Source organism: Megascapheus bottae, chromosome 11, assembly GCF_031878675.1.
Source record: "Megascapheus bottae isolate mThoBot1 chromosome 11, mThoBot2.hap1, whole genome shotgun sequence".
NCBI lineage: Eukaryota > Metazoa > Chordata > Mammalia > Rodentia > Geomyidae > Megascapheus > Megascapheus bottae.
Genome location: NC_143519.1, coordinates 38,590,382 through 38,617,647, shown reverse-complemented (window position 1 = coordinate 38,617,647; position 27,266 = coordinate 38,590,382). Strand labels below are relative to the sequence as shown.

General features: G+C 42.6%; 1 protein-coding gene across 1 annotated transcript; it reads right to left on the bottom strand.

The window, feature by feature from the left end:
* Positions 1 to 1,775: 1,775 nt before the first annotated feature.
* Positions 1,776 to 27,006, bottom strand: Cnmd (chondromodulin). The gene is made up of 7 exons (XM_090342070.1): positions 26,836 to 27,006; positions 26,405 to 26,545; positions 20,865 to 21,005; positions 13,334 to 13,447; positions 9,336 to 9,489; positions 4,908 to 5,071; positions 1,776 to 2,296 (listed from the first exon to the last, which is right to left on the bottom strand). The coding sequence occupies exons 1-7, from the start codon at positions 26,902 to 26,904 to the stop codon at positions 2,081 to 2,083; spliced, it is 999 nt and encodes a 332-aa protein (XP_090198196.1). The 5' UTR covers positions 26,905 to 27,006; the 3' UTR covers positions 1,776 to 2,080.
* Positions 27,007 to 27,266: the final 260 nt, after the last annotated feature.

Sequence of the window (27,266 nt, the reverse complement as noted above, 5' to 3'; positions counted from 1 at the left end):
TTGTGTATATGTGGGTTTTTTGTTGTTTTTTTCAAGACCACCTTTCCAGGACCACAAGTTTTGCTTAGTGGTAGAGTGCTTACCTAGCATGCACAAAGGCCCAGGTTCAATTCCTCGTTACCACATATATAGAAAAAGCCGGAAGTGGTGCTGTGGCTCAAGTGGTAGAACTCTAGCCTTGAGAAAGTCCCAGGGCTGTCCCTCCCCCCCCAAAAAAAGGGCAGCTTTCCAGAGGCACCCTTTTCTGTGATAATGCTCTCTGCACAGATGCCCTTCAGCCTGTTTGGAACTCAGTTGCCACATGGAGAGCTGCCAAGATGACCCACTAAATATAAGAAGAACCAGTTACTTTCCTCTGGCACTTTTTATCTACTTTTCAACCTATCAGACATTTCATAAGTTAACATACCTATAAAGGATGGCTTCTGCCTATCTTTCTATAGTGGTGTCTCCTTTGTTTTCTATTTTCCCTTTTCCATGTAGCTTCACAGTTCACTTTACTCACAGATTATTCCCCATTACCTGGAATGCCCATTCTTTACTGTGCCATCTGCTTATCTTGAAGACTTCAGGTAGCAAGATATATCAATCACTCTCTTTATCAAGATTTTTTTATCTTATCAATCTAAAATGCATTTTACTGAGCATATAAAATTCAGTTGCAAGAAGCAAGCTGCTGCTGGAGACCAGTTGTGACCATTATATGTAATGATAGAGTGCCTCCTTCATCCTTTTTTTTTTTCTTCAGAGACAGAGTTATCTGTCTATCCCATTAAGTGGATCATTGGATAGCTAGACTTTAAAGTTCTACAACTTATAGAGTTGAGGTAAGCAAACACCAGATATAAGTGAGATAATTGTAGTGGGTAGCATGGCATGGTGACCCATTTGGCATTTCTGAATCCTATGTTTTGGGAAACTTGTCAGGAAAATTCTTTAGCTCTCAACTGGGATTCAAAGTGTCAATAATATAAAGTAGCTGTTCATCTTCACTAGAATTTCAATTTCTGAAGATAGTCTTTGTTCCTGAGAGATTTCCTTTGTTTTTATATAAATAAGTTATTCTCCCACCAGTTCTACCAAGTTGCACTATCAGGCCTATTACTAGTAGAGTAACTTACTGGTAATTTAACTATACCAGCAGACTGATTTGTACTACAAAGATAAAACTCATCAATGCTGTTTCTTGCTCAATGAAACACTTACTGAAAATAGTAAAGAGGAACACTTGCATTCAGAATGTAGTTCTTCACCACAGTGAGATTTACCTTCAAACTTAATTTCCTTTATCCCAATCAGTACTCTTAACATAGGGCTATCACTTGATAACCACATGCCAATTTGAAGTATAGTTGAGGTTTTTTTGTGTGTGGGTTTTTTTTTTTTTTTTTTTTTTTTTTTTTTTTTTTTGCCAGTTATGGGCTTGAACTCAGAACCTGAGCACTGTCCTTGGGCTTTCTCAAGGCTAGAGCTCTACCACTTAAGCCTCAGCACCACTTCTGGCTTTTTTCTATATATGTGGTACCAAGGAATTGAACGTCGGTCTTTGTGCCCTCTAGGCAAGCACTATTCTAGTAGGACAAACTAGCCAAGTCGAGGAATTTTTATTTGAGATGCCACAATGAAGTTAGAATTTTCTGGATCCTACTGTGCATCTTATTTGAGTATCTGGCAACTCTGAAGGAAGAACAATGAAGATTGAGAACAAATGACAAGTTCTGTGTAAATAATAGAATGACTAGAAAGATTTTGGTCATGACGATGAAGACCGTCTCTGAAATTACAAATTATTTTTCATGTTTATTTTATAACGGGGGAATATTTAACAGTAAGCTTTATTGTTAAGGCAAAGCAAAAATGAAGGGATTGTGTCATTGCAGACAAACTACCCTTTCAGTACATATGCTCGTATGGGGTACAGTTCTAGAAAGCAACAGAAAATCCTGTGAAATGTATCTAGGATCCTGTTGCTCAGGTTGAGTATAAAATACTTTGTGGTCCCTCAACATCAACATGCTTTATGCTTCTTTGGTTGTCAACTCTTCAGTTAATTCCTGATAGTACCTGATGTGAAGCAAATTTACACCATGCCCAAAATGCGGGCAACCCACCAGCTACAAGGCATGATAACTCTACAGGCAGAACGGCAACCTTGATAATTATAAGGCCATGGGTAGTATCCCCCTAGGGGTTCACAGATCTTCTGGCAGTGGGTGTAGCTCCGCCTGCATTCTATACAGCAGATACCTTCATGATCCAGTCTAGAGTCAAATGCCATGCTTTCCCCTTCCTGCTGCTGTAAAATGAAAGGATTATTTGTATTTATAATAGGGTTAGAGGATGCACATTAGTTTAAAATAACATCCTGACTTGTTCACTACCATAAGAAATGAGCTTAATCAGCTCTTAAGTTTCTAATCTTATTACATACTGTCATCCAAAATTCTGACATCAAGGGACTTTACTATTTAATCTGTCATTGGCAGAAAGTTGTGTCTGTGTTTAATGTTTGAAATTCCACAATGCCTTTTAAGGAGCCATGGTTACCCTTGAGCCACACCAACACTTGTGTTTTATGATGGTTAACTGGAGATACAAGTCTCATGAACTTTTAGTGTCCATCTGGCTTTGAACTGTGATCCTCAGATCTCAGCCTCCTGAGTAGGTAGGATTACAGGCATAGGCCATTGCATCCGGCAGCCATTGATAATTTTAAGCCTTTCTATAGTAATGGCTTCTAAGGCTCGCTCTCTCAGAGCACTGTCATTTAGTTTCTACTGCCTTCAGCAACAGAAAGTATTATTTCCATGGGGACATAAGGGAGCTATTCACTAAGAAAAGACTCCATGAAAATTTGTAGAAATCCAAATCCTTAAGCTTTACCAGAGAAAATCATATTGATTACAAAACTAGAAGGAATTTGTCCTTTGCTCACTTTGCATGTCTGGTTTATCTTTGCAAGAATCTCTGAGGGATTAAGATTCTATTATATTTCCAAGAAGTCCTTAACATTCTGTGTTTAATCATTACTGGTGGTTGCTCATTCTAGTACTTCCAAGTCTAATTTGGGATGGGGTTATATTCAGATATACTGTAAAGTGGGGAAAATTAACATTATCAGTAAATGTTCATTTGTTAACCTATTGTCAATTTTTTTTCTGAAGTATTTTTAAGGCATGAAAGAAGAAGGCGTGGTGACATTTTATCTATAAATGCATAAGAATGGACCTCCAAATGTACATTTGTCTACACAACCAATATTGTATCTAGAAAACAGTTCGTAGCAGTATCTCATGCAGCCTGTTTAAATGTATTCTCAAAACCTCTACTATCTTATTCTTTAACATCACTCATTCTCCAGGCATCTTTTTCCCCTGTAATGGCTTGAAACAGTCTCATCAGTGACAATGTAACAATCATCTGATTAACAACTGTAACTGATTTCTCTGTGCCAAAGGTTGTTCAAAAGCTTGTTGGTTGAGGTGTTTTCCTCATAGGAAGGTTCAACAAAGAATTATTAGAATTAAAAGTTGGGAAGAAATCACAAGTCATTGCTCTAAGATATTTCTTTAAAAGAATATTTGAGGGACTGAGAGCATGGGGAGGAATGTTTGAAGTATTTTTGCTTAATGCTCAACATATAATAAAGGAAATATGGATATAGTTACAGTTGGAGGTTTGTTGGTCATAGGGCTTGAACTCTGGGCCTGGTTGCTGTCCCTGAGCTCTTCAGCTCAAGACTACCACCCAACCCCTTGAGCCACAATGCCACTTCTGGTTTTGAGTGGTTAACTGGAGATAAATGTTTCACAGACTTTAGTGCCTGGGTTGGCTTTGAACCATGATCCTTAGATCTCAGCCTCCTGAGTAGCTAGGATTACAGGTGTGAGCCACTGCTCCCGGCAAGTTATTGTTCTTAAAAATATGGATCATTCAAGTTTAAAACCAAGATAGACAATCTGAAGCCATTCTGAAAGGGCTCATGTCTTTACATGGGCAGGGACAGTGAGCTCAGCTAACTGAAAATACATAACATTTCTTTGAGCTTAGAGAATAGAAACTGGCAGTCTGAAATTTCAATAAACTTTAGGTTGCTTATAAAATACTCTTTGCCCTAAATCTAACATCTATTAGGGGAAAAAAAAATATACTTTGTACCCGTCTTAGGGCTGGCCCTGAGCTGTTGTGCTCAGTGCTAGTGTTCTCTACCACTTGAGCCACAGCTCCACTTAGGGCTTTTTTGTGGTTAATTGGTGGTAAGAGTTACAGACTTTGCTGCCTAAGGTTGGCCTCTCATTTGTTCTGTTAACTTGCTCATGGCTAGTGCTCTTGAGCCACACCCCCATCCAGCTTTTGTGTGTGTGTGTGTGTGTGTGTGTGTTTATTTTGGGGATGGATTCTAAGGACTGTGTGGAGTGGTGTTGTCTGTCCCAGAGTGCATGGTGTGCCCGTGAGGGCAGGAGGTTCTCCTGACTGGACAAGCAGCAAGTACTCACAAATAGCTGATGCCTGGATGCATAAAGTAGATATCTAAAGAGGGAAAGAGAATACTTTCATTCTCCAAGTTGCCTCCAGGAAACACACTTAGAGATACTTTTAAATACTCAAATTCCCAGTAGGAATTTGTTTGAATGGATTTTTCTGTGATAAGCCAAAAGAACACAGGAAACCAGAGAATTATTCTAACCAGTTAGGATTTTAAGCTACAGAGACAATTTTCAGTGTTCCTGCTTGTAATTATAACCCATGCACCAAATAGAGGAAGAAGTATTTTTAAATAATCGAGGAAAGGTCTCCGTTGAAAATTAAACGCTCTATGAAACCTCAAGTAGGAAGACCATTTCAGCATTGTGCTCAATACCCTGGTCTGTGCTGGGTGTCAGGAAATCGTAAGTACAAGTACGCACGTGATAAGGATTATCAGGATTGAAAGGCTCTGCATCCTCTTGAACACTGGGTCTGCTCTCGTTATTCAGTCTTGCAGGGCCTGGGCTGCCCCGTGGCCTGCTGCGTGGTCTTTTTGTTGTAGTTGGAATGTTTCTTATCACTTCTCTTCTTTCTCTCTGGGTCTCTACAAAGATTGCTATAAGTTAATGTCTTTATTGGATAATTAAGGTAATTAGCTCTGCATATTTTCAAGGTGAGAAATCATAATAAAATATCAAAACAAACATGTGCTATGTGCTCTTCAATTTATTATTTTAAAAATTGGGCTCACTAAACAGAGAACCCCACCATTTCTTTTTGTTTTTGTTCATTTGCGGGATTTCTTGGGTTTGGGTTGTATTCAGACAAGATCTTGTTATGGTTCCCAGGCTGGTCTCTCAATTCCTGGGCTCAAATGATTCTTCTGCCTCAGCCTGGATAGCTGAGACTACAGGGCTGAGCCACTGAGCCCAGCTTCCTGTTGGTTTTATAATACCAGATAAGCAGATGTTGAAAGGTAGTTGACAAACCTCCATTCTCAACCCTTTTTTTGGTCACTATGGAGCTGAGTAACATTATTTGCAATGAGCAGGGGCCCTGACAAGCCAATTCTGACATCAGCAGAATATACTAGTGCCATTGTGGGAAAACTGCTTCCTTTGTAAAAGAGGGAAAATAAGACTTGCACTGTTTTATTTCCAGTTTTGTATTTTTTTGTTCATTTGTTTTTTGCTAGTCCTAGGCCTTGAGCTCAGGGCCTGAGCACTGTCGAGCTTTCTCAAGGCTAGAACTCTACTACTAAAGCCACAGCACCACTTCCAGCTTTTTCTATGTATGTGGTACCGAGGAATTGAACCCAGATTTTCGTGAATGCTAGGCAAACACTCTACCACCAGGCCAAACTCCCGGCCCTATATTTTTATTTTTTGATAGTAGTTCAGACCCAGGACCTGGCATATGCAAGGCAAGTTACTCTGCCACTGAGCTACATCCACAAGCCTTCTTTGCTGTTTTTGAGTTGGGATGTGACATCCGGAACTAGGAAAGTCAATTCATAACCATGAAGTGACACACGAGAATAATACAGATAGCAAACAAAAAACTGGGAAGACTGCTGATGGTTTCATGAAGTAACTTACAGTCTAAAGGCTTGTTATACAATAACTGCCTGTATATGTTGAAATCACTGTTGGTCAGGTTCTCATACTTGCAGCCCTAGTATTACTAGTGGATGAACTGCATAGGTGTAAAGTTTCACAGTTTACATGGGACATTAGCTTGATTCTTATTTAAAAAACAAAAAAGCTTGGGCAGGGAGTTGGCCTAGTGGTAGAGTGCTTGCCTAGCATGCACGAAGACCCGGTTTCGATTCCTCAGTACCACATACATAAAAAAAAAGCCAGAAATGGTACTGAGGCTCAAGTGGTAGAGCTCTAGCCTTGAGAAAGTCCAAGGACAGTGCTAAGGTCCTGAGCTCAAGCCCAGGACTGGCACACACACAAAAAAAAAGCTTGAGAGGTCAGGCATGGCACACCTGTAAACCAGGAGGCAAGGATTAAGAGGATTGTGGTTTGAGGCAAGCCCAAGTAAAAGTGAGACCTCCAGCCCAACAAACAAGCCAGAGATTGTGAACATCTGTAACGTTTGTTAGCTGTTTCAGGAGGTATAGGTAAAAGGATTGTAGTCTAGTCTGGCCCCAGCAAAAAGTTGAGACCCCATCTGAAAAATAACAAAAGCTAGAAGCTGAGAATGTGGCTGCAATGGTAGAATGCCTGCCTAACAAGTTTGAGACCCTGATCCAAACCCCAGTTCCACCACTGGAAAAAGAAAAAAGAAAAATCCTGTGGAATACAAAAAGCATTTTCTTTCTTGATCTACAAGGGATATGGTACTGAAAGACCAAATGGTCTCACTAAGGTCACAGAGCGAATGATGAAGTTAAGAGCCAGAAACTGGTTTTTCATCAAGGGCTCTGGTCAACCACACTGCTCATGGTTTCCCTAGGACACATTAGATGAAAGCTTGCAATTTGGTGGCTCCCTGAGCCTCAGGTTCTCCATTTGTAAAATCAGGATAATAGGGGGCGGGGAGTTTGGCCTAGTGGTTAAAGTGCTTGCCTAGCATGCATGAAGACCCGGGTTCGATTCCTCGGCACCACATGCATAGAAAAAAGCCAGAAATGGTGCTGAGGCTCAAGTGGTAGAGCTCTAGCCTTGAGAAAGTCCAAGGACAGTGCTCAGGCCCTGAGCTCAAGCCCAGGACTGGAAAACAACAACAAAAAATCAGGATAATAGTATCTAATTCATAGGATAGAGGTGGTGTCTATGAAAGCCTGTACTTAAATGCTTTAGCACAGCATTTGGCATATAATGAGCACCTACATGTTCAGTAGTGATATTTTTATTATGTTTTGTTATTTATGAGAACTTACATTTTTTTCTGACAGGCATAAATAGCTTTTGTAGATATGATTGGGGAGACACCAGCGAGACATGAATTCATAAACAGTTACATTTTTTTAAATGAGTTGATTTTGCCTGTCCTGGGGCTTGAACTCAGGGCCTAGGTGCTGTCCCTGAGCTGCTTTGGCTAAAGAGTAGAGGCTAGTGCTCTACTACTTGAGCCACAGCTCTGCTTCTGGCTTCTTTTACTTATTGGGGATAAGTCTCATGGACTTTTCTGCCTGGGCTGGCCTTGTACCGAGATACTCAGGTCTCAGCCTCCTGAATAGTTAGGATTGCAAGTGTGAACCACTGGTGCTGGCTCACACCTCCATTTTTAACTACTTGAATGGCCTCAGGCAAATTACTTAATTCTGTGAACTCTACATACTTTTCTGTGGGATGGGAATATGAGTAGTTATCCCAATAGTCATTGGTACAGCTTGAATGAGGTCAAAGTTGATGCTCTAGAACAGTGCTGGCATAGAATTGGAACTGGGCAGACACCAGACCTCCCCTCCATCCAACTTGGATGCAGCCATCTTCACAGTGCCTTTGTAACTTGGCTATGTGACATTGATTACATACTCCATTCAACAGCTGGGATAAGGGCTGGGGAGTGTGTGTGTGTGTGTGTGTGTGTGTGTGTGTGTGTGTGTGTGTATACATAACAGCCCTGGAACTTGAACTCATGCTCTGATACTGTCCCTGAGCTTTTGTGGGTCAAGGCTATCCCTCTACTACTTGAACCACAGCTCTACTTCTGGCTTTTTGGTGGTTAATTAGAGATAAAAGTATCTCCAACTTTCTTATCTGTCTGAAAACATGATCCTCAGATTTCAATGTCCTGAGTAGTTAGGATTAACAGGAATGAGCCACCAGCACTCACCAGTAGTTGGAGACTTCTTATTAACATTAGATAGGAAGCTGGGCATCATCAGAAGGAAATTTATTTTCTTCATATGATGAGAGAGTAAATAAATTCTCCCCCCTCCCTTTTTTGTGCTGGTACTGGGGCTTGAACTCAGAGCCTGGGTATGTTCTTTAGCTTTTCTGCTCAAGGTTAGCACTGTACTACTTAAACCATAGCTCCACTTTCTGATTTTTGCTGGTAATTTGGTGATGGAAGTCTCATGGATTGTTTTTTTCCCCAGGCTGATTTTAACCACTATCCTCCAATTTCAGCCTCCTGAGTAGCTAGGCTTATAGGCACGAGCCTCTAAAGTCTTTTTTATCATTTTTTTCTACTGTGCAAGGAGAAAGGTTTTCTTTTCTTTTGCTAGAACTACAAGGAAACCCTTGGGGATGCCAGGTGGTGATGGCAGTAGAAATGAAGTGATAGGCCTTCTGGGGATGGGAGAAACTCGGGGGAAAGAGCAAAGGCCTCCGGGGCTCATATGCTCTTCGTCATGCAGAAATAGCCCGGAGATGTGCTCCAAACCCCAGGGATTCTGAACTTATTTTCTCTAGACTTGGAAGCTGATGCTCAAGCCTTGAACCTGAGGAATCTTGGCTGATACCCACAGCAGCTTTTGGCTGTCCCATAATTCTAGGTTTGAACATAATAAAAATTCAGCAGCATGACAGCTTCTTACTCCCTTGATGCTATGCCTGAAGAATAAAAAAAAATTGTAAAATTGGAAAGGTGCAAACAACTGAAATTAAGGGGCAGCGCAGGAAGAAGCCGAAGCATCATAAATAAAAGGGGAAGGTAAAGGCAGGCACTGCAGTGGTGTTCCTTTTCCCCCCACCCTGCCTCTTGTTAACCCCTCTGCTCCTTCCCTTTCACACTGCTGTCATGGCTGTCACTTTCTCTTCTATCTCCCATGCTAATTATGGAAACAATGCCACCACATGCATCTTGATTTTATCTTTCTATCACATACCCTAGCTGGCAGAGGGGCTCAGGGGAACCCCACAGTAAGAGAAGTGCAAGCCTTATTCATTAGGAGAACTTTAAGACGTTACCTTTTGGATACATAGGTTTAAGCCAGAAAATAGGGAGGTTGCCACAGAGTTCCAGAACTTTAGAACTCAGGAAGCTGTTGTCCTTTACCGGCTGATCGACAGCCACCCAGATAAGAGAGTTTTCTTCATATTTTACTGGCATGATCTTGCCTTCCTGGAAGTAGAAATGAAATGCATTTGAGCAACAAGGACTGTATTATGATGAGCTGTGTGTTCCTAAAGATAATTTTGCCTGATAAAAATTGAGAATTGGGAATTGATAGTTCAAGCCTATCATCCTAGTTACTCAGAAGGCTGAGACCTGAAGGATCAAGGTTCAAAGACAGCATGGGCAGAAAAATCCAGTCGACTCCATTTCCAATTAGCTATAAAAGGGCTGGGTAAGAAGCAGAGTTCAAATTGTATTCAGCTGTGAATGAAAATGCAGAGTGGGAGCTTGAAGCTCTGAGTTCAAGTCCTGGTACTGTCAGAAAAAAAAAAACTCATGATTCTCTGTGTGTGTGGTGTGTGTACATGCCATGCAATGTACTTTATAGCTCTAGTCTCTCTGTAGCTGTCCTCACAATCCTTAGCACAATACCTCCACAACCTGCCTCGGGACAGGCGTAAGGTGTGAACAGACGTGTTCTGAGTTGAAGTGAAAATGACTTGATAACAACTTTGAGATTTAGGTTAATCTGATGTTTTCGATCAAAGATGTTTTTGAGGAAAAGCAATTGAACAGACCCTGAAATCCTATAAAAGAGAGAGGAACCCTTCATTTGAAGTGAAAATCTTTTGGGGTTTTGTTCTGCAGCTTCCAGACAACAATGGAAAAAGCAAGTGATTGGTTTCTTTAATGTCTCCAGTTCAAAGTATTATTTAACATAAACCATTTCTCCACTCCCCAGCTATAACAAAACATATTTCAGATCTTCCTCACATCAAGCACACCACTGAGATTTCAAAGCGAAAGCCTGGATTTTCATCCACAGTGAGATGCTGAGAATGGTTTGATAACCCAGGAGACAAATTTATTTTTGCCGAGTTGTTCCTTTCATGTATTTATTAGTTTGCAATAGGTTAGAGAAATTAAAATGTTTTCTCCTTATTTTAGCTAAAAGCAGCATTTCATTTATGCTTTTTCCCTCAGGCACAGGGTTGCATTAAAACAACTTAACATTATTGGAGGAAGCTTGCACTCAAGTAATCCAGTTATTTACCTTAAATTAAATGGCCCCATCCAGGAAATGAATGCTCTTTGAGTACAGTAGCATTTTAAAGTTATATTAAAAAAAACCTGATGAAAAATGTATGAGAACAAATAGGACATCAATTTGCAGCATAGTCTAAAGCATGTGCGGTGATTGAGATAATGCATCTCGTGATGAGTCCTGTAAGGTACCAATGTTAAATCAGTCTGAGAGCATGGGATGCTCCAGGCTCCTTCTTCCTCCTTTCTTGCCACACAAAGCCTACTTTTGTTGTCAGCAACAATGTCAACACCAGGCAAGTGACACTACCTCTTCTCACACTGCAGTGGCTGCAGGGTGACTGGATGGCTGGTAAGGCCACAGAGATCCAGGCCAAAGATGCTGTAGGGCTGAGAGGCCTGCTTTTCCTAATGAAAGGTAAGTCAGGGTTGTTTAATTTCATTTGCTGTTTCTTTGTGTTGGTACTGGGGCCTGAACTCAAGGTGTTCTTAGCTTTTTAGCTGGTACTCTACCACTTGAACCATACGTCCATTTTTGTTTTTGTGGGTCATGGGGCTTGAACTCAGCCTGGGCCCTGTCTATGAACTCTTCGGCTCAAAGCTACTGCCCTACCCGTGAGCCTTTGTGTTGTCCCTGAGCTCTTCAGCTCAAGGCTACCGTTGAGCCAAGCCCTACTTCCACTTTTCTAGAGGTTAATTGGAGATAAGAGTCCAGTCTGGTCTGGTCCAATCTGGGCTGACTTTGAACCTTGATCCTCAGATCTCAGCCTCCTGAGTAGCTAGGATTACAGGTGTGAGCCACCATACCCGGTGGTGGTTTTCTTTACTTTGATGTAGTTTCCAGATTTTCTACAACACAAGATATTTTTTTTCTGTCAAGATAACATTTATTTTTTTAAAAGTATACACTAGAGGCCGGGAGTTTGGCCTAGTGGTAGAGTGCTTGCCTAGCAAGACTGGGCTTGATTCCTTGTACCACATACATAGACAAAACAAGAAGTGATTTTGTGGCTCAAGCGGTAGAGCTCTAACATTGAAAAAGTCCAAAGACAGTGATCAGGCCCTGAGTTCAAGCACCAAGAATAGAAAAAACAAATTATGCAATGTTCTATAAGCCTTTGTCTATACCAGTAGGTGTTGAGGAGCTAGTCTTGGGGGGAGGCAGGTTAGACAAGCCCTGTGGCCTAACAAAAACATAGTGATGGGTATTTAAAAAAACAAAAACAAAAACAAAAAATTAGTAATACAATAGGAGAAGACCAGAATGAAGCAGGTCTTGATCCCACTTTTAGGTTGGTGGTAGTGAGTTCACACCTGCCCTGGTGTTGGATGCCGAGTGATTCACTCCAAGAAAACAAGCTCACGCATGTGCCAGGGAATAGAAGGTGAAATGGAGATTGGCAAATCATGTCATGTCATCAGGCATGGAGGTCAGGGTGTCTTGCTTTCAAAACTCATAGGTTTGTTTTTCATTTGTTTTGTTTTGAGCCCCAGTTACTGCTACCCCCATGGGGACAAACATTGGGGTGGTTTCCAGGCACTTTCTACACATTTCCCCTCTTTTCCTGAGGGAGCAACACTCACTTCACTTTCCCCTCTGGAATACTGGAGGCTCAGAGTGATCATAATAAAATTAGTAGCCTCCTCTTTCTACCTAGTAGATCCTAGGGCTGTGGGGAGTATGTGTACCCCCAGTCTGCAAAAGACAAAACCGAGGCTCCATGAGTTAAAGCCAGAGCCTCGACAAGTATCAGAGCTAGGTTTGTAACCCACATTTTCCTGACTGACCCTCAAAAGTCTATTTTCCTTCCACCCTACTTGGTGTAACTCAAGTGGAAGATTATAATGGGTGTGACCACCTTATAAAAATATCACTAGGAAAGGGAAAAGTATTACTAAAAAGTGTCTGTAGAAGTCTACAATTCTTTTTTAAAAAAATCAAACTTGAGGGGCCGGGATTTTGGCCTAGTGGTTAAAGTGCTTGCCTAGCATGCATGAAGACCCGGGTTCGATTCCTCGGTACCACATACATAGAAAAAAGCTGGAAGTGGTGCTGAGGCTCAAGTGGTAGAGCTCTAGCCTTGAGAAAGTCCAAGGACAGTGCTCAGACCCTGAGCTCAAGCCCAGAACTGGCAAAAAAAAAAAAAAAAAAAAGAAAAAAAGAAAAAAAAAATCAAACTTGAAGGCAAATGACAATAATAAAGGGAAGAATTATGCTCTAAACACTCACAAATTGATACATAAAAGGAATGAGATGTCTTTGTGTGTTAACTTGATTGGGTCCATCTTGAACTAAAGGGAAAACACTATAGTTGGGGTGAGAGGAGCTCAATCCTGGGAAAAACAATGAGGACTCCCCCTAGTAAAGCTGGATGACTCACAGGGAGAAAGTCCTGTCACATATTTCTAGAGGGTACCCAGAATACTTGGAAGAATTATCTGCTCTGAGTGGGGCTGAGGCTACAGGACTATGGTCTCTTTAGTGAAGATTCTATCTGTGCAGTCTTTTGTCTTCATTGTGAAATCTTAATTACTGATCTAGTAATTCTTTAGCAGTGGGCAAATAAGAGCCACAAAAGCACCAAATCCTTAGTACACTTTGCAATATGGCTTCCCCAAACCTTAAATATACTTCCTCATATCAGAGTGATCCCTTGGAGCCAGAAAACAAAATTTAAATTCCTTTGGCAGAAAAGAAAAGTTCAATTTGTGCTCATGAACCATTCAGGAACTAGAAACCCCAGTTTTGTATCTTCAAACCAGTGCCTGCCCAGTGCCTCTGGTTGTGGTATATGTTGGTACCTACCAGCTCTGAAGCAATGCTTTGCTTGGTCACAGTGCCCATTTCAGGAACACGAGCCTTCATCTGTGCTTTGATGTAGCATTTCTCTCCTTCAGCAAAACGGATTCCTGTGATGCCCTGTGAGATAAAAGATTAATTGTCCATCTACTCATTTATATATTTTATTTATTAAACCTCTATTGCAGCATTGTTCTGGATCTAGTAGAGATGAATATGAGTTTAATCCTGACCCATGGAATTTTCCTTTCAGTGTTATTTAGTAATAAGAAATAGAGATAGCTGGGTATCAGTGGCTTATGCTTGTAATCTTAGCTATTCAGGAAGCTTTGGCAGGAATGTCTGTGAAACTTTTATCTCCTATTAATAAATGGTAGAGTGCTATCCTAGGGGGGAAAAAAAGCTTAGGCACAGTGCCCAGACCCTTAGTTCAAGCCCCAGAACTAGCATACATACATACATACATACATACATACATACTAAAGAGATGAAGTCAGGTAGAAGTAAGGGCCACGAGGAAAGCAGAGGTCAGGGGTGGGAATGGCAGGGTGGTACTTTAGATGGCACAGTCAGAGAAAGTGGTTCATTAGCTCTGTAGAACTTATGAATGGCCCCCCTTGTCCCAACAGCCTTTCCAGAACTCCCTGGCCGAGTGAGTGCTCTCACCTTGAATATCCCCTAAATCCCTTCCTCTTTATCACTCACTTGTCAGTCCACACTGTTTATCTAATTATAAGCTTCTCCAGGTATGAATCCTAATATTCTCAATATTTGGGGTTCTCAATAGATGTTAGTCAAATTTCATTAATTCTGACTTTTCTTAATTTACCCAACCCAAAATAAAGTGTGTGTGGGGAAACATTCTTTAAAACCAGAAGGTTAGGGGGCAGTTTGTGAATTGTATTGAAGTGGTCTTAGAATAAAATAATGAAAAAAATTGTAAGAAGAAAAGGAGGCAGGGAATAAGGAAGAGAAACAGAGGGACTAATAGGATCAAAATACATTATAGACACATGGAATTACCACAACAAGACACCTTTGAACAATTAAAAGCAACAAAAAAAACAAATGAAAAAGTAAATGAGGAGATGTACCTTGTTCTCAGACCTAACCCAAGAACTTGAATGCTTTGTTTTTGTTCCCTGTGGAATACAGTGTCACCTTCTACCCCGGGACCAGCCTTAAGGGAAATACCTGCCCCATTCCCTGTTGGCTACAATGGGCACTGCTGCTCTCCACAGGACAAGAGGGGGTTTGTCCCAGAAGTACTGATTTTCACTCTGCTGGTTTGAGTTTCATGAGGAGTGAAGGGCCCCACAGAGTCCTCAAGTGCACCACTTTTATGCTATGATCACACAGACAAGAACATGTGCTGTTGTGTGGAGACCATACTGACTGGGTTTTAGTGCCAGTGCTAAGGAATGGAGGTTGGGAGACTGGGGGAGAAAAGCACGTCTAGAGGCCCAGCAGAGGATTCAGTCCCTCAAGTTAAACACAAGTCCTGCTGGAGTGGATTCATGAAAAGTTTTACCCCTGGGTGCTTTAGCACCAGAGTGCTGCAGAGGCTGCTAAATAGAGAAGGAAAGACATGTTCTTTCTAAGTACCTCACTGTTTGCCTTGAGGCTTGCTTGGCTGTGAGCACACACCTGACCAATTTCTCCCACACGAGCTCCTGCACAGGCAGAGCACCATCTCTGATGGACAGAACAGGAGCCCACAGTGACAGTACACAGCCCTTCGGTGCGTATTCCCTAACTTTATGAGCACAGCTTAGTTGGGCACTCCTCAGGGACACACAGGCATTGGTAGCTCTCCAAGTATTTGAAAGTGCAGCCACAATTGAGGACCATTGGTAAGGGTGAAGAAACTTGTTCAGGGCAACTAAGTTTTGTCAATTAGTACTGGGTCTTGAACTCAGGGCCTGGCACTCTCACCTGGCTTTTTGTACTCAAGACTAGTACTCTACCATCGAGTCATACCACCATTAACAGCTTTGTTGCTGGTTAATTGGAGCTAAATGTCTCATGGAGGTTTCTGACTTCAAACATCACTCCTTAGAACTCAGCCTAGTGAGGATTACAGGAATGAGCCTCTAGTGCCTGGCTTCAGGGTAACTATGTGGATTTTTGTTTGTTTGTTTGTTTTTTTTGACAGTCCTGGGCTTGAGCTCAGGGCCTGAGCACTGTCCTTGGACTTTCTTAAGGCTAGAGCTCTACCACTTGAGCCTCAACACCACTTCCAGCTTTTTTTATGTATATGTACTGAGGAATCGAACCCAGGTCTTCGTGCATGCTAGGCAAGCACTCTACTACTAGGTCAAACTCCTGCCCCGTTTGTTTTTTGCCATTCCTGGGGCTTGAACTCAGGGCCTAACCGCTGTCCTTGGGTTTTTCTCAAGGCTTAGCGCTCTACCACTTGAGCCACAGCACCACTTCCGGCTTTTCTATGTATGTAGTAATGAGGAATTGAACCCGGCCTTTGTGCATGCTAGACAAGCACTCTACCCCTAGCCCAATCTCCCAGCCCAGGGTAACTGTTTTTAAATGACTGCAGTAATCTTTGGATCCCCATTTCTTCTGTACCAAGGACTCAAACTTGCACTTGCCTCAGAATCACTGGGAGACCTCATGGGGTTTTCAATTAAGTAGTTCAACCATTTCTATGTCCAGCATTCTTGGTGGGGGGGAGGGGGCTCTACTCTGTTGGTGGCTTGAAGAACACACTTTTGAGAATCATTTCTCTTTCTCCTAAAGTCTGGAAACCTAGGACTCATAGTTTGAAACAGAAAACAAGGGAGGGAGACCACTGCTTCCCCCTGTGACATGTTCCCTAACTTCTAACCATCACCTCCTCGGAATGTGGGAGGAAACACATGCAACCATTCCCACACTTCCAAAAGCAGAGAACAGAGTCTGGAGGAGATGAACTGCATCGAATGTCAATCTAGGATCGAGTTCATTCTGATGATCTACACTGCAGGGAGAGCTGCAGCCCACAGGAACAGGACCAGGGGAAGGAATTCACACATATCAACCACCACATCTAGCTAACACATCCACATCAAGCAGCAGCTAGACTAGGAGATTAAACAAAGGGAGGGCATAAGAAAGCCAAGCAGTTCTGCTTTTGCAAACAAACAAGGCAGTGCTAATGAAGAAGCTGGTGCTAATGAAATGTGCTAACGAAGGCAATGAGTGAAGACTTAAAAAAACAACCACCACCTAATATTCTTTCATCAAAAGAGTCTGCTAATCCCATTGGCTTTACCTTTTTTTTTTTTTTCTTCCTCTGGGATTCTATTTCTGTCCCTTCTATGAGGGTCTTGAGGATCATAGGGCATTTGGACCTAAAAGGGCATTTTGGGCATTTTTGGAGGAATCTGGTTGTCACCAAGATTGGGGTATTCCTGGCCTTATTGGGCACTGTCTCAGGAGTCTGGGTCCTTCAGAGCCCTTGGTCCATACTCCAGAACTTATTTTTCCTGGAGGGCCCAAGGAAAACCAAATCTGTTTGTAGATATCAGCCTGTAACTTAATTATATTTTATATAAGCATAGTGATTTAAATGTCCAACTTTCCTAGAAATGAAATTTTTGTGAAAATTGAGAAAACCTGGAGTATTTACATATAAAATCTATGCTTTGCATCATATTTATTCTATATTTACCTTTTTTTCTTCTTTTCCTTATGTTCAAGTTGGGGACTATATTGATTTGTGAAATCAATAACCTACCTACCTTTTAGGTAGGTTATAGTAACTTTTCCCCTCCACAGTTTTTTAAAATTATAATTTTCAAATAGTCACACAATAAAAGAATTACAAAGGCAATGCACTTACACTTACTAGTGAAGTCTGTCTGTTAATTCCTAATCTGTTTTTGTTATTTAAATGGGGTGTTAAGTCTGGGGTACTTGGCCTAAAGCCATGGTCTCCTCCACCCCCAGTCCTGGGGCTTAAAACTCAGAATCTGGGTGCTGTCTAGGAGCTCTTTTTTTTTTTTTTTTTTGCCAGTCTCAGGGCTTGAACTCAGGGCCTGAGCACTGTCCTTGAGTTTTCTCAAGGCTAGAGCTCTATCACTTGAGCCATAACACCGTTTCTGGCTTTTTCTAAGTGTGTGGTACCGAGTGCTAGGCAAGCACTCTTACCACTGGGCCAAACTCCTGACTCTCAGAGCTCCTTTTGCTCAAAGCAAGCACTCTATTACTTGAGCCAGAGTGCTACCTCTGGCTTTAACTGTGATTAATTGGAGATAAGAGTCCTGGATTTCCAATCTTGGCCTTGAGTCTTGATCAGATCTCAGCCTTCTGGGTAGCTAGGATTATAGGCGTGAGTCATCAGCACCTGTCAAAATCTCTTATCTTTCTACAGTATAACCCATAGGCTATGAATTGACCCAATGTCCACACCTCTGAGCATGGAGTCTGAAGCACCTGTCTTTCGGTGTTAGTCTCACGGTAGCTTTTTTTTTTTTCCTTCATGGAGCTCTATGAAAATTGTGATAGGATCCTGACCCTACTTAAATGCTATCGTGTCTTCTTTCTCCTGTTTGGCCACACAGTTCATTCCTGTTCATTCTTCTTCCCTGAGTTTGTAAAGCCCTGCCTCTACATTACTACTAGCCATTCCTCAGGATCTGATCCAATAGTCATCATCTCTGTCAAACCTGCTCATAGCCTCTAATATCTCAGTGTGCTCCACTTACTATGCTCGGGGTTCATCAGCAGTTTCCCAGGATCACCTGAAATCACTCCCCCCCCCCCCACTTGGTTCTGGCACTCAAGTGAAAGGTCCTTGAGGGACAAGTGTTAGTCATCGTCCCTGCCTCATACGTACCACCATCCCCGGCACACAGAAGCTCAATCAACACTTCCTGCCTGTGACTGGTGATTTAAAACAGAGGAGAAAGTAATAGCAGATGACCACAGGGGCTGATTCATGTGTTTTCAAAAGTCCAGGCTTGTTTAAACCCGTAACAGGTACTATTTATCAAAGAAATGTTCGACTCACCAGTTCTGACTTAGAGAAATGTGGAAGCTCTCAAAAACAATTGATCAGTTTATAAAATATTTGTGAGCCTGTTGGCCTCTGAGAACAAAACACAATCAATACCATTATTAGAAAGATCTAGAGGATTATAAAACAGATATATAGGTTTGGGATTAAAATATTTTCAAAGGATATCTCTGATACAAGAACCTCTCAAGAGAGATATATCTTTTCTTACTCATCCTGTACCTCCTTAGCATTGTGGTATGTTATGCCTATTCAGTTTTGTTCTGGATTGAATGGTGTGTCGAGGAGCTGCATTTTATTAGTTTTTACTGAGGGGTACAAAGGAAAAAATGCTTTTACTCTGTTTTGGATTTTGCAGTAAAAGCCTTTAATAGGTCCAGGGAAATTACACTTGTGCACTGATCAGAGCCATTTGCAAAGCTGTGATCAACTAAAGTGCTGCTGTGGGCACTGTCGGAACTGCAGAGTCTGTCTCCAGGGCAGGGTCCACTGTGAACACAGCCAGTCCTAGCCATCATCAGACAATGAGTAACATCCCAGGATTCTAATGGTAGCCTCTGTAGGGATTGCAAAAGGGTTTGTGATATGTGTGTGTTTTAGTACCAATGAGAAGACTGCTTCTATTCAAATGGAAAACCTCTTTTGGTGCTGCTCTTCAGAGGAAGAGGAGTTGATGAGATGTTTGTGGACAAATAATCTATGAGAAGAGCTATTATTTTCAAGAGCTCTTCTTCATTACGAATCTTTACCTACTCCATCTACAGCTTGAACAGCAGTGCCCAATTACTGATGTTTCTTCCTCAACCCAGAACATGAAAGATGATATGATATTTATGTTGGCCAATGGGAAATGAAGCCTGGAGTGACACTCCCGTTTGCAGATGTACACTGAAGCATCAGTGAGTAGCTTAATGTCTCAAGTTATCCATACATTAATTTTTTTTTTCCAGTCCTGGGCTTGGGCTCAGGGCCTGAGCACTACCCTTGGGCTTTCTCAAGGCTAGAGCTCTATCACTTGAGCCTCAGCACCACTTCCAGCTTTTTTCTATGTATGTTGTACCAAGGAATTGAACCTGGGTCTTCGTACATGCTAGGCAAGCATTCTACCACTTGGCTAAATTCCTGGCCCCTATACATTAAATTTTTTGTAAAACAAAACAGTCTTTTTCTTTTAAGGAAACTCAGATTTCTTAAAATCTATAATAGGCCATGGCTAGAAAATCAAGGCTATCATAGGGAATTCATCCATGCTGATTTTCTGATTAAATGGAAATCAGAAGAACTTAGAAAGAGTATTTAAAATGGATCCAACATGTTGTTGATGAGACTGTCAGATTGTTAAAATTTATTTCCTCTCTAAGCTGGGCACCAATGGCTTATGCCTGTGGTGCTAACTACTCTAGAGATTGAGATCTGTAGAATCATGATTTGAAGCCAGCCCAGGCCAAAAACAAAAGTCTTCAAGATTCCATTTCCAAAATAAACAGAAAAAAGCTTGACTGGAGGCATTATCAGCTGAGTACCAGCTGAGCAATTACTAGTCTCTGAGCTCAAACCCCAATACCTGTACTGAAAAAAAACAACCCACAACTTTCTTTTCTTTCCAGAAGTTCAGAGCTTACAGCCTTCTAGGATAATGTAAGCATTTTATTTGCCATGTTATAGAAAATTAGTCTTTAAGCCAAGACTGTATAATTCTAGGAATTATATCCTTTTCCATGGTATTGTGATTTTCATTAAAAAAAAGTTTTGCTGGGTGCTAGTGGCTCATGCCTGTAAACCTGCTCAGGAAGTGGAGATCTGAGGTTTTTGGTTCAAGGCCACACCGGGAAGAAAAATTTGTGAAACTCGTATTTCCAATGAATCACCAAAAAGCTGGAAATGAAGCTGTGACTTAAGGGGTAGAGCACTGGATTTGAGCAATCTAATCAGGTACAGTGCCTAGGTTTTGAGTTCAAGCTCCAGGATTGGAACACACACCCAGGATTGGAACACACATATACACACACACACACACACACACACACACACACACAGCACATAAGAACCAAGTTTTAATTGATTTCTAGACTGATATTGTTTATTTCCTAAAAGTAAAATTAAATTTTCAAAACAGTTACTTAAGTACCTGATTTCAGTAAATGTATCTCTTTCTTTTCTTTGTGGTAGGATCTCCTTATGTAGTCTCAAATTCCTGGGCTCAAGCCTTCCGGAGTAGGTGAGAGTACAAGTGTGCATGTGCACCTAAAGGTATTTTTGTTGTGTGTATTTTTTTAAAAAAATATTGCTTTCATTCCACAGAGATGCTGAGTTTTTGGTTCTTTTTTTGGGGGGGTGGTGAATGTGCTACATGAAACACCAGGTTTAGTGGCATTTCAACTACAGCTACCATTTGTGTGTGTGTGTGTGTGTGTGTGTGTGTGTGTGTGTGTGTGTGTGTGTAAATGATGCTGCTTCTCCTTCAACTGGACAAGTCCCTGGGCTCGCCTGGTTAAACTCTTTAAATGTACAAAATATACTTACATTCTGGAAATCATTAACTTCAATTGCTTCTTCAGCTCCGCTTCCCATTTTAAAGGTCTCCAGGTTGTTCCTGGCATCTATTTCCATTGACCCATCTTGTAATTTCCCGTTGATACTCATGGTGTAATGGACATTGTAAATCTGCAGGTGAACAGAGACTCAGTGAGGCTTTCTTCTTCCGGAAACTCCAGAGATGCATGGGATCATCCTTAATAATGATACATTTAGATACAAAGACCTCATCCATACCTTACTGCTCAATACAACAACTTCTTAAAGTATACCTTATGAGTAAAACCTTTGATACTCTCAGACACCTATTTGAATAGGTCAGTGATTTACAATCCTGCCTACATATGCACAGCAGATGGTGTGGATGCCCTAGGTACTACATCTGGACTTCACTCTAGACCAGTCAAGTCAGAATATGTGGGGGCTATGGTTCAGAAGTGGTATTTCATTTTCTAAAGCTCAATTCTCTTTGCAACTGGGTTGAGAACACTTGATGGATAAATGGAGGGAAGCTAAGGAATAGGAGATATTTGGCTGCGTTTCAGCTGAGTAAGTCTGTAGTGTACTTCCATTTAAAAAGCAACTTTAAAAATCATTTGGGAGCTGGCAATGTGGCTTAGTGGAAGAGTGCTTGCCTACCATGCATGAAACCCTGGGATCAATTCCTTGGTACCACATCCACAGAATTAGCTGAAGTGGTGCTGTGGCTCAAGTGGTAGAGAGCTTGTCTTGAGCAAAAGAAGCTCAAGAACAGTACCCAGGCCCTGAGTTCAGGCCCTAAGACTGGTAAAAAAAAATCCTTTGACCAGAGTTTAACGTAGAGTAAGGACTGCAGACAGGACTAGAATATCGGTAAAGTAGCCAAGCACTGGTGGATGGCTCCTGTGTGTAATCCTAGCTACTGGGGAAGCTGAAATCTGAGGTTTATGGCTCAAAGCTAGCCTGGGCAAGAAAATCCATTTGACTATCTTTAATTAACCAGCAAAAAACCAGAAGTGAAGGTGTAGTTCCAGTGATAGAGCAATAGCCTTGAGTGATAAGAGACAGCTCCCAAGATCAAGCCTTTTTCTTGGGGAAAAAATATCCCCAGTGCAGAGCAGCAGTAGTGAGCCAGGTCAATGTACACATCTGTCCCAGCTCACTTGGTCCTAGGGGATGGGCTTATGGTGCCAGGCGTTTGATCACAATATGTTTGAGAATGGGGGACTTGGCATTAGAAGAACACAGCCAGAAATCAGAAAAACAATTGTCTGCCCTCCACAGATCCCTGGGTCTTGAGAGTTGCTTGAGGAAGGTTTGTAGAATTAATTGGACCTTGGTTTTCACCTATGACTCCAGAGCTCTGACATTTCAGGAGTGTAGCGGAAACATTGTTGGTGGAGCAAGAGTGGCTCTTCCTTTTTAATAGATTGTGAGGCTTGAACTCAGGGATGGGGCGTTGTCCTGAGTTTTTCTGCTCAAGGCTATTACTCTACCACATGACTTTGAGCCATGTCTCCTATTCCAGTTTTCTGGTGGTTAATTGGAGATAAGAGTCTTACAGACTTTCCTAATCCACTGGCGTTGCTCTTGAGATCCCAGCCTTCTGAGTGGTAAGGATTACAGGCATGAACCACCAGCACCCAGCTTGGCTCTTATTTTGATCTTTTTTTTTTCCTTGTGTTTTCGTGGGCATTTTGTTTCCTCCCTCTCTTTCTCTGTGTGTGCGTGTGATTTTCGATTAAGATTTTGTTAGAAAAACTCCACCAATTAAATTTTTTTGTTGGTTTCAAAATTAAATGATCCGAAGGGTTCCTTAGCCTGACATTTAGTCACCGTGGTGGTTTAAACATAATTCACAGGCTGCTTTTGTTCAAAGTGCTGCTAATCTGCTCTACTTTTCTGTGTGTGGAGGAGCTAGTAGCAGGGCTAAGTCCTTGCTTATAGTTTTGTCTTTTTTTTTTTTTTTTTTGGCAGTCATGGGGCTTTGAACTCTGGGCCTGGGCACCATCCCAAGCTCTTCAGCTCAAAGCTACCCCCTTACTCCTTGAGCCACAGCCCCATTTCCCTTTTTTTAGTGATTAATTGGAGATGAGTCTCACAGTCTTTAGTGTCTGGGCTGGCTTTCAAATTCAATCCTCAGATCTCAACCTCCTGAGTAGCTACAGTGCCCAGCATTTTTTTTTTTGTAATTGTATTTTGTTTTGGGGATAATGTATAGAAAGGTTACAGTTACATTCGTCAGGTTATTACTTCTCGAACCTTGATACCCCTTCTCATGTTTTTGTCCCCTTTCCCCTACCTCCTCCCAATCATCTTGTTTTCCCCCTCCCTTCCCTATTTCATATAACATATATACAGTATACCAGGTAACAAAGTCAGATACAGCAACTACATGAGATTAACCACAGGGGGAAAAAAGAGAAAAATAAGTTCACAGAGTGCATTAAGTCTCTTGGCTTTTTGATCAAGGCTGGTGTTCTACTACTCAAGTCATAGCCCCACTTTGGGGGGGGTGTGTGTAATTGGAGATACCAGCCTCACAGACTTTCTTTCCCAGGTTGGCTTTGAACTGTGATCCTCAGAGCTCATGTTCTTGAGTAGCTAGGATTATAAGCATGAGCCACCAGTACTTGGCTTTCTTCACAATTCTTAAGCAAGGAGGATTGTTAGAAGAGTTAGAAGGAATGAGGCCTGTGGTCCTAGTTTTATTTTCTACCACCTCCACTCATCTTCTACGCAAGACCTTCCTGTGTAAGTGTAGCATCCTTTGGAATGTGGCCTCGCATGTCTTGTCCACGCAGGGCAGCAGCCTGAGCCCTCCTGACACGACGGGGCAGAGGTAGGGGAGAGTGGGAGGCTAGCTAGACTCCTAGCTGAGCAGGAAACTGGGCTGCTGTGTAGCAATTACATTACCGGCTCTAAGCCCAGGGAGCTGTTGGCACCTCAGGCAATTTCTATCCAAGTACAATGAAGTTTATTATTTGCCAAAAATTCTGCTCAATATGGTGCCTTTTACAGCCAAGGATATTTGCTAATGAGTTTTTAATAAGGCCTAGATTCTATAAGATTAATTATATAATGTTTGGGAAAATGCCTAGGAATATTAGTTTGAGAAGAAAGGCCTCAAGCCCTGGTCTCCTCCCCTCATCCCGCAGGGCAGAGTTGTCAGTTACCTGGCACTGGTAGGAATTCCCCATATTTCAATGCCTTGTTCCATTTACAATAACGTAGATGAAATATGACCTCAATATATGAGCTCGGTCAGTGATCCTTTGGTTATTACTAGTCTGTGTGCTTCATAGTCCTCCGGCTAAATTTGAGAAGACCAGTCCTCAGGGATTTTTCCCATATGAAAAGAAGAGGAGGAGAGTTGTGGGGGGATGAAGAGAAGCAAAGGCTCGAGTGATCTCCAAAGAAGGAGTAATCGATCCTCTTTATGTCTGACAGAGACTAACTGTTTTTGATCCTGTTTTGTTTGAGTAGTTTACATTTGTATTCAGACCCTTGCATGTGCTTGGCATAGAGGGTGCCAAATGTATTCTGCTTAGAATTTTGTGATTTGTTTTTTAAACTTAAATAATATGCATCAGACATTTGGGGAGACAAAAAGGGAAGAAGGAAAGAAAGAAAGAAAGAAAGAACGAAAGAAAGAAAGAAAGAACGAACGAAAGAGGAGAAAGGACCATGATTTCTTCATTCTGTGTAAAAGCAGCAAAAATGTTGATGGCAATAAAACGCGATTCCCTATTGCTGTGTACTCTTAGCATTTCCTATTGGCATTTTTAACCAAACATCTTGAGGTAAAGTGAGAGAGATAAGAGAAATAGGGAGCTTGCTTATTCAAGGAGATCACTCAGTCTCTAAGAAGCTTGTCTGTTAGACATGTTTGTCCTGAATAATTAAATTCTAACATATTCCTAGTATAAGTACCTATTATTCCTATTATATGTACCAAAGCCGTAATATTTACCAAAAAATAAAAAGCAAATCTATTTTTATTCCCAAGTGACCTATACCATTGAGATTTTATTATGTAAAAGATAGCATTTACATTCTAATGCCATCAAGTTTCTAAAGGGTTGACACTCTAAGCCCTGTTACTAATGGAGTCATAGATGCTGAAATCGTTTTCATGTTCACATTTTCTGCTTTCAAATATGAGCATCTGGCCTGGCTTCTATATTTAAAATACAAATACATTAAGGCACTTTTCAAATCCACACAAAAATACAGCGCAGTTCTGATCTTACAAATTGATGCTTGTAAATTTGATATAGTCTCTAAAACAGACTCAGTGCGAAATGGCATGCTTATCTACATTAGGCATTTGAGTTAAAAATACAAATTATGCAGTGACTGCGGAAGATGTGATGTGTAAAATGGCTGAATTGCTTTCAGCTCCATTTCTCTAAGTACTTGGATCTGTTCATGCTTTGAATTTCATGGTGGGAGAGAGGAGAGAAACACAGCAGTCACAGATCCTTGGAGGACAGCGATTAAGAAAGAGCCCTTTGTGTGCACCTGGAGACGAATTCTTTCCCATTAGTTGGGAGTAAGCTTCTACTCCATGTGGCGATGGTCATTCGGAGAAAATGCCTCTTTTACATAGGTGGGTACCTTCAGGTATTTAGAGAACACACTGGAACGCTGCCCAGTCAAGTCAGAAGCTGTTTTTATATATTCCTCCCATCCCCAGCCCCCGAGAGCCTGAGGGCTTCAAAATAAATAGTTGCATACAAGGAAGGCAGGACACTAATTAGAGAGACATTTGCCATTAAATCACATGTGACTAGGCCAGAATTGGTTCTTAAAGAAATTTGCCACCTTTAAGGAAGTTAGCCCTTTATTTCCTAGGAAAGGGGTGTGTGTGTGTGTGTGTGTGTGTGTGTGTGTGTGTGTGTGTGTGTGTGTGTGTGTGTGTGGTGTGGAGGAGTAGAAAAGGACTGTGAATAAATAGCTCTCTCTCTCTTTTTCTCCCCCCCCCACACTCACTTTTTCTCATTCACCACTAATGAACCCTCAAACTTCACCTCAATTATGGGTCTGAATATTTTTTCCCTCCCTTTGTCCTAGGTCTAACATGTTTAGCTTTCCTCATCTGGGACAGGCTGGAAGGGTCATTCAGGTTCCATTTCTTCCTTTAGTAAGTCCAATTCACACAGGTAATGTGTCCTTTCCATGGTCACTACTCCTTAATGGAAAGGCCAGACTGAGACAGAGAACAAAGACCCACTGCCTTCGCCACTGCCAAGAGCAAAAAGCAGCTGAGCAGGGTTGGATGGAAGAAGGGAAGCGCCCCATGGCGAGGACGTAAGGCGAGGGCCAGGCTGTGACCCCAGGGCCGGTCAGTGGCTCCTGAGCTGCCCTTGAGATGCCCTTGAGCTGCCCCGGGCCGCCCCGCGCTCTGGCTCCACCTAGCGGGAGACTTGGGTATGACAGGGAGGCCCCAGCCGCCCGGAGCCCTCCTCTAGGGTCCCCTGCGGGTACCCTCCCGGTCCGCGCACCCAGACTCTCATCCGACCCCGCGCGCCTCGCTCTGGACTCACGTGGTTGTCGCTCCCCTTCCAGAAGTAGAAGGCCCCGATGGCCCCGAAGAGCAGCAGCACCGCCCCCGAAATGAGGACCACGGCTCCCACCTTGAGCAGCCGCGCGGGGCTGGAGGGCTGCACTGTCACCGTGGCGTACGCCTGCGGGCCCGGGAAGCAGAGAGACCAGCTTACCACCGTGCGCACATGGGGGGCCCCCAGGGCATCGGGCCCCGCTTTCTAACCTGCGGGGTTTTCTTCTCTTTCACACCCATGTGTGGATCCCTCTCACGCCACCCCACGCACACGCGTGGCCATCCACATTCGCTCCCCAACCCCTCCACCCCACCGTTAGGGCCACACGTCTCAGATCCTGGGCAGTGGATCCAGATTCCAGGTGCCAGCCGGGGCCCCGAGTGTGGACCAGGCCTGGGGACCCTGTGGGTACGCACCGGAGGACTGCACACCTCCACGTCGTCAGGCCCCGCCAGGGCGATGGGAACTTTGTCGTTCTCTGCCATGGCTTCACCACGAGCTGGGCACTCCCGAGGAAACCGTGCGTGCGCCCTCTCCTGCTGCCCCCGATGGAGCCCAGCGTTCCACTGCCTCGCCCTCGCGATGCAGGGTCCCGCCCGGGCCGGCCCAGCTGTCCCCACCCCCTTCCAGCCCGCCTCTCCCTCCCTCCTCTCTCCTGCGCCGGGACAGCCGGCTGAGCTGGTCCTGACATGGCAGATCCCTCTCCTTCCCCCCTTCCCACCACCCTGTTCCACATCCCGCCACGACCTCTGGGGTCCCCCAGTAAACGAAGGTGCAGCTTTCACATCAAGGAGGCGGAATCTTGGGACCCCGAGAAATACTAAAATATTGGGCAGTTAGTCAGCCT

Bases quoted from the DNA above. Each gene is read 5' to 3' on its own strand.
- Cnmd (XM_090342070.1), bottom strand. From the start codon at position 26,904: ATGGCAGAGAACGACAAAGTTCCCATCGCCCTGGCGGGGCCTGACGAC. The intron at 21,006-26,404 runs GTGAGTCCAGAG...GTTCACCTGCAG, and splicing joins GGAAGGGGAGCGACAACCAC to ATTTACAATGTCCATTACAC. The intron at 2,297-4,907 runs GTGCGTACTTGT...TTCATTTTACAG, and splicing joins ATCCTGATAATCCTTATCAC to CAGCAGGAAGGGGAAAGCAT.